Source organism: Crinia signifera, chromosome 5 (genome assembly GCF_055691185.1).
Source record: "Crinia signifera chromosome 5, ASM5569118v1, whole genome shotgun sequence".
Lineage (NCBI taxonomy): Eukaryota > Metazoa > Chordata > Amphibia > Anura > Myobatrachidae > Crinia > Crinia signifera.
The window spans coordinates 220,027,050-220,039,645 of NC_139221.1; the positions used below are offsets into that span (position 1 = coordinate 220,027,050).

Here is a 12,596-nt window from a genome sequence, read left to right on the forward strand (position 1 = left end):
CTTAGACAGGAAGTGTACATGCACATATAATTAATTAATTATCCAATTGATCCAAAGAACGTATTAAAAAACAAATATGGATGCAAAAAATGATGATAATAATAATGATATAGGAGGCAGACCTAATACCAATATAATACAAATAGTTTACCTTACATAGGGCGATAAAACAGTGTATTCATGCGTTAGTAGCCCGCTGGAACGCACACCGCGCTCTAGCTTCCGGTGGGTGGAACGCATGTGGTTGCGTGTCCACTTTGGGTGATGCATATCCGGGTGGGCCGGCGCATGGAGAGGAGTAATACTTTACTCGGCTGTGTGAACCGCATATGCGTGTCACGGCGCCGAATAGCCGGAAACCGGATGTCCTGCGATGTTGCTGAGTATGCTGGCAGCCGTGAACCGCATATGCGTGTCACGGCGCCGAATAGCCGGAAGACGGATGTCCTATGATGTTACTGTGTGTACTAGCCGCCGTGAACCGCACATGCGTGTCACGGTGCCGAATAGCCAGAAACCGGATGTCCTGCGATGTTACTGAGTGTACTGGCCGCCGTGAACCGCATATGCGTGTCATCGCATTGTTATGCTGAATTCAGAGGTTTCAATAGCTGGAAATAGTAATGTCCCAAGTAAGAGGGATGTTTATTACACATATATATAAGGGTGAACAGTTTATAGAAGCGGAATCCATGGAATGTATATATACTGTGATGATTAGATAATTGGTGATAGCTGCATAGTTAATGTGGTACATTTGGGATACAGAGAAATCTAAAAAACCGAAGATATACATATAAATCATATAAATATAAATATAATACAAGTTCATATGCATTGATATGCAAGATGCCTTTGCACACAGAAATATAAATATGAAAAATAAATATGAAAAATAAATACATATATATATACATATAAAGAATATGAGAAAAAGGTCAAAAACCATAACAAAAAACAAAACAAAAATTAAATAAAAATTTAAATAAAAATTTAAATTTAAATTTAAACCTGAGTGGTGGTTATTGTTTCTATTCTTATTATTTTTATTATTACTGTTTTCATTTTCATTTTTGTTTTTGTTTCTATTATTATTTCCCCGTTATTGTCATTATTACTATTCTTGCCCTCATTCCCATATAATTATTTGGTAAGAAGGAAGAAGACTACAGGAGGAGGGGGCGAGAGTAGAGTAAAAAAGGATATGAAAAAAAAAATATATATATATATATATATGTGATGGAAAAATACATATATATATATATATATATATATCAATATGTATGAGATCAAGACAGAGGTATAGGAGGGAGATGTTACAGAACTAGAGACACACATTAAGTTCGACCTGATCATTAAGTCCTTCAGGGTGGATGCTGTTCATCTTATGCATCCAATAAATTTCTTGTTTACACAATAATTTAAATCTGTCTCCTCCCCTCAAGGTGCATTTTATATGTTCTAAACCCAGTATCTTAAGACATTGGGGGTCGCTGTTGTGGTGAGTGGAATAATGTCTGGAGACACTATGTCCAATAACGTGATTGATTATATTGCGCCGATGTTCTCGAAATCTTTCTTTTAATGATCTGGTTGTGCGTCCGATGTATTTCAGACCGCAAGAACAGGTCAGTTGGTATATGACATATACAGTGTCACAATTGATAAATGACTTAATTTTGTATGTTTCTTTTTCAATATGTATTTCGTGAATTTTGTTCTGGATATGTTTGCAGGTGATGCACCTGTTCTTGTTACATCTGTAGCATCCTAATATGGGTTGTAGCCATGTTGTTTTTGCATTATCTGTTTTGACTTTTCCTAAGTTCTTAGGTAAACTTGGAGCTAGAATGTTTTTAACTGTGGTATTTATTTTAAAAATAAAAGATGGTTTTGTGGGGAGATGGTCCCGCAACACTGGATCACATTTTAATAGATTGAAATTTTTATTGATAATCTCTTTTATTTTTCTGTATTCCCCATTAAAGGTTGAGATAAAAGCGATCTCATTCTTATCTCGTTTCTTGGAGCTCATGTTATTTTTGTTTTTATTTTTTAATAATGTAGATCTGTCTAGCATTTCAACTTCTTCAGAAGCTTTCTGAACTAAATTGGGGGGATATCCTCTATCCAAAAAGGAACTAGCCAAAGTGCTACTCTGTGTTTTGAAAGTTTCTAAATCTGAGCAGTTTCTGCGCAGTCGCATGAACTGCCCTTTTGGTATATTAGACTTCCAGTATGAATTGGTGTTGACTTCTTTAGTGTAATTGGATGTATTTATTCTGTTATCTTTAACTGTGAGTGAAATATCTAAATAATTTATGTGTGTGGGGTGGTAAGTATGTGTGAATTGCATGTTGAAGGTGTTGTTATTCATAAATGTTATTCATAAATGTGACAAAGGATAGTGCAGATTGTGCATCCCCATCCCAAATGAAAAACAAGTCGTCTATATAACGACCATAGAGGACCAGGTTCCCCCCATGTCCGCAATCATCAGGAATACACGGCAGCTACGCAGAGACATAAGTATAATCTTCCTTGTCCACTAATTTTTACTGTCATTTATACCGTGTTATAGTTTACAATCATTTATTAATTGTTTTTATATTATATATATATTTTTTTTTAAAGAATAAAATTGTGATATCCAATTGATCCACCTAGCGCTCCACTTTTTCTTTTTTCTGAACCAGGATCAGGCCCTATTTATTCACACACTATACTGAACAGGGAACTTTCTAGAAATGTAGCCTTGCCCATAGCACTGTTAGATTAAGAAGATGTCATAATTGGCACTTTTTTCTGTACTGCAGAGATTGTGTTATGCCAGTAACATAGTAGTTGAGGGTGAAAAAAGACTTTCGTCCATCAAGTTCAAACTGTTGGTCTAGGTCTGGATTTTTTTACTTTTTACTAACGAAGTAATGGTTATGGGTTATACCCCTGAATGTTTTTTTTCTTTCAATAAATTTCTTCCAACCTTATTTTAAATGTATTCAATGTGTCTGCCAACAACACCTCCTCTGACAGAGAGCTCCATACATTTACTGCCCTTAACGTAAGAAAGCCTTTCCTTTGGTTGGTCCAAAATCTCCTCTTCTCTAATCTGAGCGGATGCCCTCACGTCCTAGTCACTGGCCTGAGAGTAAAGAGGTTGCCCGATAGTTCGTTATATTGTCCCCCTGATTTATTTGTACATGTTCAGCATGTCTTCTCTAGTTTTAGTGTTCCTAATCTGTCCTCATAGTTTAAGGAATGCATCAATGTTATCAGTTTGGTTGCCCTTCGCTGATCTTTTTCAAATTATATAATGTCCTTTTTGAAGAAAGGCAACCAGAATTGTACCCAAAATTCCAGGTGAGGTCAAACTAGTGCCTTGTAGGGTGGCATAATTACATTGACATTAGCTTCTATACCCCTTTTTATACATGCTAGTATCCTATTGACCTTAGTGGGATAAATGTATTTGTAATTTCTCAATTTGCTTTTTGAAAGTTTCCCACATTTCACCTGCATTATTCCCCTCATATGCTGTATCCCAATCTATTCCTTTATTGAACCCTTAGCTTATCAAAGTTAGCTTTCATAAAGAGCAACATAAGTGACCGTCCAAAACTTTTAAATTCAGGAAAGCTACTGTAATTTTGAGTAAAACCATGTTGTCATCACTGTTGCCCATATGTTCTAATACCTTGGTATTTGCTACTAAATCCCTTACCCCCCAGTGGGGGCAGGAGTAAAAGGCAATGTATATACACATAGGCGTGTGTCTCCGTCACACCATAATCCCCTGCCTATTTCAGTTATAATCCACTAATTACTCTGTATAACAGTACATGCAAATACAGTCATAAGCATACTGTATATGGATGATACAGGTATGTAGTAATATGGATGACGCAGGTATGTAGTGATATGACAATGGTCTAGAACAAATAACAATGCAAACACACATTATTGTTTGATGTGCACTTCTTTAAATAGAATACAGTTCTACAAAGCAAAAGTCTTTGGTTAAAGGTATTGCTGGTAGTGCTAGCGGCAGTGGGGTGTTCATAAGGGTGGGCACAGCATTAGGGGGTGCCTGTGCACCCCTAACACTCAGTGTGCGCACACCTATGTATATACAGTAACTATGTAACAACCATTACAATACAGGAATATTGGAACAGACAGAGTATATAGAGAGCACAAAATGTGTTTAATTCCTCCCACACTAGCACACAGAGATGCAAGGGTGCTGTCATTGTAAAGAGGAAAGACTAACTTTCAAACAATGTCATCCCTTTACAAGATATTGTCTCGTGATTACATGATCAATTTAATTTTCACTACAAAAGCATCCTATGGTGGGGGAAAGGTGTTGTAATGGATTCGGTATGGAATCCCGGTGCTCAAAATCCCGACGCCGGAATCCCGACAAGGGGGAGACGTGAATCGCTCCCCCTTGCGGGCTCGCTGCGCTCGCCACACAGCAGGCCCCGTGCCTCGCTACACTCGGCACACTAATTTATTCTCCCTCTATGGGTGTCGTGGACACCCACGGAGGGAGAAAGTGTCGGGATTTCGGCGATTTTGAATGCCGGGATTCCCACCTTCGGGAAACTGACTGCTTCCCGTTGTAATTCCCATATCCATCTACCCCATCCTAGCTCCTACAAACTAGACAGAACCCTCGCTTGTAATACGATAGTTCCTTCTTTAAAATAATGTGCCCCTTTAGTATTCAGTCTGGTGATCACCTTTCAACAACATTCAGCTCTACAACATCCTAGCTCAAATTATCTCAAGGGTCACTTCTTTTGATGTGTTTGGCTTGATTGTATCTAGGGGTCCGAGCATCCCAGGTAAAGTAAGGGACTGGTACCCCACAATCCCCTCTATTGAGAGAGCATTGCAGTCCTGTGGCAGTTGCTGTGGTGGTACTAAAAGCCTAGACCAAATTTTAAACAGGGGAGCCACAGCAAATCACCCCATTCGTAGAGATACTGGGCTACAACTGTGACAGGTGGCTTTTTGTCTATCAACTTGCATCTGGGCCAGCAATAAAAAAAAAAAACCAACAAAAAAACAGCAGGAGTTTATTGCTGTGATATGACGCTGTCTTGTCTACCAATTATGACCGTGCAAATTCGCAGCTGTGCAATTGGGTCTCCCCAATATGCGACTAAGGTTCCACTACCAGACACACACTCCCACATTAACTCTACTTAGACAAGTAATGCAATGTATTACAGTAAATCAGGCTTCTGCAGATGCCCGCAACTCCAGCTACTTTGTGCGTGAATCACGTCCATAACGTTTGACAGAAATCTAGACAAACTTGCCACAAAAGAATATTTTTCACTGCATCTTATCCATTCTTTGTTGTGAATGAACAATTTGTCATTTAGCAGATAATGTAACAGAATACATTTAAATGTAACTGTGCCCTTGACCACTCTGTACTTTTTCTTCCCCACACACAGAGAGTCATTTTCTACAGGGGAGAAAACAATACAAGGAACTGGTGCATTTGCTTGTGTATCTGTAGAACAATGTACAGTATTACTAAAACCACTGTTTGCTTGAACAAATAGCAGAAGCAAAACAATCTGTTCCTCCAGTTCAAAGAAAAGGAATCCTCAGGTTAATATTATTACCGTCCACATGTCACATTTGTAAAGAATGTTGGAGGCAGCAGATGCACTTACCAACAGTATGTTGCTTAGACTCATTAGCTGGGAAATAGCTGCATTGAAAACGAAATCCTCAGTGAAGTAGCTGGTTACCTAGCAACACAAACAAAAAAAGCCTTTTTACAATTATTCATTTATGGAACTTAACAGGAATGGGCTAATTCCTCAACACAGGTAAATCATGTTATCCTTTTCATGCATAGATTACAGGCTGCTTTTTTATGTTATTCATAATTATCATGCTGACCGTAACTTTTGATTTTGATCAATATAAAAAAGGAAAAAGGGAGCCTGTGCTAATGTACACTTGTGGTGAAAATGGCTGTATACATAACTTAACATTCCGCCAATGAAAACTGGGACAGATAGAGGCATGTTCCTGTCCACATGTCCCTACAGTTGCCTTTTCAATGAAACAATATTAACTACAGGCTTTCAAATCTTTAGTAACACAGGTTCATTACATACAACCACTGACATATCAAGGTGTGCGGTGCCCACACACATGCCCTCTGCTACAAAAATTCCACCAACGACCGACTCCAGGCTTATGCAAAAACAAAAACCTTTTATTCAGGTTGCTCAAATACAAAGAAACAAATACACAACCAGGGAGGTTAGGCCCTGCCTCACTCCTTTTTACTTAATCAGGAACCCCTCATGTCCCGGCATCCTGACACTAATGCCACAGTCTTCTGGATCCCACTGTCCCTAGCTTTAAACCCAGATTCCAGGTGCTGGCTGATGAAGCAGCTTCTTGGCTAAGAAGCCTATAAGACCTGGTCTGGGCCCAATGGATGGGAACCCGGTCCATGCACACTTCCAATCTACCCCCTGGAACCTTGTGAGTAGTTCCACCAGCCACTTTTAAGTCCTTAGGGTTGTTTCCAGGTGCCAATGTACCTCTCCTGCCACTATTTATATATATACACACACACACATACTTTATATGCACAGTATATATATATATATATGTATGTATGAGAGAGAGAGAGAGAGATCAGTGTTGCAATTCAGCTCCTGTTTTTAATATAATTGCAGATTGAACAGTTGCATTAAAGATGGGACAAAAAGTCCCAGAGGCCAGCCAGCATTTCTGGATCTTCTGAACCAAAGCTCATTTTATTATTTCATTGTATATTTACATAAAATGGCAAATCCCTTTATTTGGGATTCTGGGGATTGAGGATCAAAATTCTGCATGAAGAGAAATTAAAACCAGTATAATTATCTAACCATTATTAAATAAATTGGGTAAAAAAACGATTTTTTTTTTTTTTTTTTTTTTTTTAGGAAACAGGGATTCACATTTGGGCTTTTGTGGAAGCAGGACAGAAGTACCATATTTTATAGGGTTCCAGACACTGGATAGACAGTGTCAACTTAGACAGTCAATAGGGTGACCCCATATGGTCGACATTCCATAGGTCAATATGGTAAAAGGTTGACCGTGTCTAAGGTCAGCAGGTGCAAAAGGTTAACAGGTTCAAAAGCTCTACATGACAGTGGATTACACATAGATGGTTGATATAATGTTTTTTTTTTTTTTTTTTCAACTTAAGCATTATTTACCAACCACGTGGACTAAAATTGGGAATCGAGACCTTGTCCGAAGGATGACGAGATGCACGGCTAACTGGGGTAACCATTGATGATCCCATAAAAACAGGAAAAAATTATTGCCTACATTTTCTGCGTTGACCATGTGCACGCCAACATTTTGAACCTGTTGCCCTTAGACCGTCAACATTTTTACTGTTTCCCTTTTGCATGTTGTCCATATGGGATGGACCTATTGACTATTTACTGTAGATCCATTGCACTATGCCCATATTTATTTGAACACTTCAAGTGTACAATCCCAAAACCACATTTTAACTCTTATATGACTTATTACCTTTAAAACAGCAAGATTTCTGTTTTGCCAAATTTTTTGGGCCTCTGCTATTTCAGTCTTACGGAGAAGTTTGGAAGAGGGAACACATGAGGAGCTTTTGGCTTCAATAAATTTGCTTGCAATTGACCATACTCGTGACTGCCACCTCTGTACCCCAGGTATTGCATCAGCTGTGAAAACAACAAAAAAAGCCCATATCAGAAATAAATCAAATTCAAATTTTAATACAAATACAACAAATTATAGGTGGCTTCAGTTATATATTTTTTTAAGAAAATAATGTTGGGATTTAAAATAGTCCGAGTTTGCTGAAAGTGTGTTTTGTATAACATTTTATAATGGAGATGATGACGCCATTGTGGCACATGAACCCACAGATGCATAAAGAGTACCATTGATTTAGATAAATTGACTGTATAGCCGGATATAGCTCCAAAATCACATCATTTATTCAAAATCAGCTCTAATATGTCCCTGGGCTTTAAATATACAATACTACATCATAAGGAAAAAGCTAACAAAGGAATCTCAATTGGTTTGGCAGAGTTAAAATTAAATCTGACTTTAATTGAAGGATACGGAACAGGCAATCAATATAAATATTGATTAGATTTGGGTTATAGTGGGGATTCCTGACAAATGCTTCTATGGATTTGGATAGGATCTACCTGAGCACCATACACTAACATGTAGGTCATGATGGGCTGGGAGTAGAAGTGATGAATTACTGTAATATAACAAAAAATGTGATCAAAATCCTTTCTCTCCAAAACAGAAAAGAGGCGTGGCCATGCCACTGTGCCAAACACCTTCTGTGTGTCCAAAGAGCACTATTTTGAAGTTCCCACTATCACTGCAGTTGATACAAAACTTGTTTGATGTGGAGTCAGCAAATCCAAAAATTTAGACTGAAGCCAGTAGGCCATCATTTTAGATATTTAAAGATCTGTTTTTAGAAGAGATTGAGTCAACTGAAAGGAGCTTTATCTTATTTGGGAATAAGCAATTGCATAAACTTTAATTTAATTACATTAAGTACATAAAGTATATGCCAGTAAACCCATCGGGCCCAGAGGATATATGAGGGAGCAACTTCAAAATGACTGTGTATACAGGTCGAGTATCCCGTATCCGAATATCCGTTATCCGAATTATTCCGAAAACCAGACATTCCAGAAAGTGAAAAAAAAATTTTTTTTTGCTAAAAACTCACTGGGGACATTTGTAACAGCATCACTGGGGACATGATATGTAACTGGCACTATATATGTGCAAGACAATGATTGCTTGGCATTCAAATTCAGTGCTGAGATAGTACACAAATTTTGTTTCACGTTTTGAAACCTTGTTTTTTGAACAAATAAAATATATTTGTGTGTATTTTATGTGGTAATAAAATATATTTGTGTGTATATTATGTGTTTATACAGCATAAATGCAAGATACTTCAAAATACATCATTGAAATATTAAAATATTCCGAAATACGGAATAATCCGTTATCCAAAATTCTCCTGGTCCCGAGCATTTTGGATAAGGGATACTCAACCTGTAATTCCATGTCTCAATCCTTCTGACAAATTCCTTCTTAGATGGACAAAACCATGTGCACTGTAGGTGGGGCAGATGTAACATGTGCAGAGAGAATAAAATTTGGCTGAGTTATTTTGTTTCTTTGCATCGAAAATATGGACTGCTTTATTTTTACACTGCAATATAGATCTCACTTTGAAGTAAAACCTCACCCAAATCTAACTCTCTCTGGACAAGTTACATCTGTCTCACCTGCAGTGCACATGGATTTGTTATCTAAGAAGGAATTTGTCAGAAGGAGTGAACCAAAATAACCCCCATTATCTCACATTGTTCTTGTATCAGGGCAAGACAATTCTGCAGTAGACTACTCCTAAAACCATAAAGGATTGATACAAGGCAGAATAATAATCACAAAACTGTGATTAAATATATTTAGTACGAACAGGAATTTTGACAATAGTGTTACTATTATAAAGGAGTGTTTTCTCCAAATTTTGTGATAACAGATTGGAATCGACCATGATTGTGACATTAAAAAGAATTCTAATATTGCTTTACTCCTGAGAAGGTTTACGGTTTAACTGATTTGTTTTATAGTGACGGAAAGCAGAGGCCTTGAAGTGCTTTACATTATTTAGATAACTCCTTTTTAAGCTTAGTGACATACTGAATAATGACCCCTCATCGTAACCGTAGATGACTGAGGTGTCCCAATGTCCCAAATTATCTTCCAAATAATTAAACCCAAAAACATCTAAAAAAAAGTTTAAGGTGGTGAGTTGGTATTTGTGGCCTATCACAAGCCCACTGTCACAGAGACATGATCACTACATATGTCTTTTATCTCAGCAGACCACACCTGCCTAATTAAGGAATTAGAAATAAAAAAAATCTGAGATATCGAATGATAGGCAACAGAGATAGAGAGAGGAGTATATGATCTGTCTGTGTCACTCAATAGCATCCAGGGATTTGATATCTCCCAACATCATATCCATCTGCTGTGGTTATATATTAGCTGGAGGATATAGCCAAGGCTAAACTCGGTTTGTTACTCCAATAATATTTACATTACTATTGGTGAATATGTGACTGCACTACTATGAGCGGACAATGGACTGAAAAGATGTTATACTTCCTGATCTCGAATTACAATATTTGTGGGTAACTGTTTTGTGCTTCACCAATCCATCCAATGGATCTCCTGTGTTTATCTAGTGGAGTTTATATACTTCTTCTAAATATATACGTATACAAACTTTCAGCAAGCAATGGACTCTTGCTCTGTGTGTTCCATTCAGGTTGTTCCTTAACTTAGAAACACGGTAACAACAATAGTAATTCTGATAGGACCTGGTTTTAATCAAGAATTTGAAATGGACATTGATTTGATGTCTAGAGGACATATTGGCCGCATTAACATTAAGAACATTTAACAGGTATACAGCTCTTTTATTCGGTAATAAAATAATGTACAGATGGAGCCCTCCCCAGCTAGCCTTCTCTGGATAGCCATGGTGAGCCAAGGCCTATTGTTCTCAACTGCAGTACAATACATAGAACAATACAGTAGGAGATTAGCATAGGATTAAGTACGACAGCTCTGGCTCACTTAATCATATTAAAGGGTTAGATGAGGATGGCTCCATCTGTAAATGCCTATTTTATACATGCAGTAGTTCACTTTTCTTTGCACTTTCTATTCCTATACATTTGTGTTGCTTCTAGAAAAAGAAATATCCTATTGTTAATATCCTGTTTTGACTAATCTATAAATGTATACTTAACTCCTCTTAGAAGCACCACTAAATGTTCTAGTTCCAATTACTGTATTAATCTATTACTCTTTATCAACTGTTCCACAGACCAGACTGCACAAAGCCTTATTTACCCTTTGTTTCATGCTATTGTATGTCATTTGTTTGCATTATATCCGCCTCAGTGTACTGTGCTGCCTGATATATGTTGGGGATTTCAAAAGATAATATTTTTTTAGATTCAAATATATTTAGGATTTTGTGCCTTACATCAAAGCAAGACTAGTAGGCATTTCACTTCCTACAGCATAAATGCATGGTTAAAATAAACTATTCATATCCTGTGAACTGAGAATACTGTATTTCTTTTATATATCTAAAATAGCAGTTACTGACAAGCTAGCCCAACGTCTGCCAAACCTGCACAGAATAAAATGTTCCTTCAGGGTATAAGAAAGGCTGAGGAAAACTGGGTCTGATCAAACAGTCTCTAAGCAGTAGTGTGAGGATCAAACAGTCTCCAAACAGTAGAGCAAAAGAAATCTGTCTTCCAGACCTTAAACCTTGTGAGCAGGTCATTGTATTAGAACAGAAGTCTGGCAGTCATTAAACTAAAAACTGAAAAGCTCAGTAAATATTGGCTTCTAAAATGTTTATTTTTCTAATTTCATACTTAATGTAACCACACAAATGGCAGAGTGCTCATATAAGTAATTGAGGGCAATTGAGAACTAACCTGAACAGCTCTACGAAGACAAAATAGCATTTATGATGTTCAGGGGGTTATCATTAACACACAGAGGCCAAACAAAGATTTAAGAAAACTGAAAGGCTGTAGAATTGATTTAAAGACACGGACAGAACTATTCTACAAAAATAATATGGACAGAGAGATACTGTATGTAAGTATCCTGCTCAGGCTGATTGCCAGAAACCATATCCAATTTGGACATTCATTCTTGTGTCCATATTTAATAGCTCTCAATCACTCTGTAGTTGTTCTGAAAGACTGAAATACATGCAGCCTAATCAATATGGTTCATTGACGACTTCACACATACAAATAGCAATCATCAGTTAATTCTTATTTTCCACCAGGAATGCTAAAAATCAATTTGAATATATCTTTCTTGGCAATCATGGACTCCACATAAACAGAAAATCTGCATCAATTTAGTCTAAATGAAAATCTTTAAAACAGTTTCCATATTACAAAAGTAAGAGTCTTGTAAAGCTTACAAATACAACAAAAATGTAATATTCCTGTTCCCCCTAACAGACAGACAGACTAACCACACCCCCTCCTAGTGTCTTAAATAAAAAGCATTAACAGGTGTAATTTCTCTTTCCCTGGGCTAACTAGCTAAGCATTCCTAGTTACATTATAGCACACTGCCCTTTTGCCCCATAACAGATAATGGAAATTAATCATATGCATTTATGATGTCCTATAGTCACCTTCATAGTAATCATGTGCGAAGGCATGACAGTTGCTTTTCTTCTGAAGTAGTGGACTTCAGAAGAACTTCAGAAGAAAAGCGAATGTCATGCCAACGCTCATGATTGCTGACAATGTGGTGTCGCTAGTAGACTCAAGTTTTTAGGTTGCAAGATCTCCCAAGACCTAAAATGGGCACCCCATTCCGCCTCCATCATTGGAAAGGCCCAGCAGAGGCTGTTCTGCCTGAGGCAACTCAGGAAGTTCAATGTCCCTCAGAAGCTGTTA

At 37.4% G+C, this 12,596-nt stretch overlaps 1 protein-coding gene across 2 annotated transcripts in view; it reads right to left on the reverse strand.

Annotated features, from left to right (window-relative positions):
* LARS2 (leucyl-tRNA synthetase 2, mitochondrial) overlaps nucleotides 1-12,596 on the reverse strand; it is a 202,558-nt gene that overhangs the window by 32,881 nt on the left and 157,081 nt on the right. For both annotated transcript variants that reach the window (XM_083188551.1, XM_083188552.1), the window contains 2 exons: nucleotides 7,579-7,748; nucleotides 5,697-5,774 (listed from right to left, as the gene is read on the reverse strand). In XM_083188551.1, coding sequence (XP_083044677.1) covers nucleotides 5,697-5,774; nucleotides 7,579-7,748 — 248 coding nt within the window. The remainder of the gene's footprint in view (nucleotides 1-5,696; nucleotides 5,775-7,578; nucleotides 7,749-12,596) is intronic.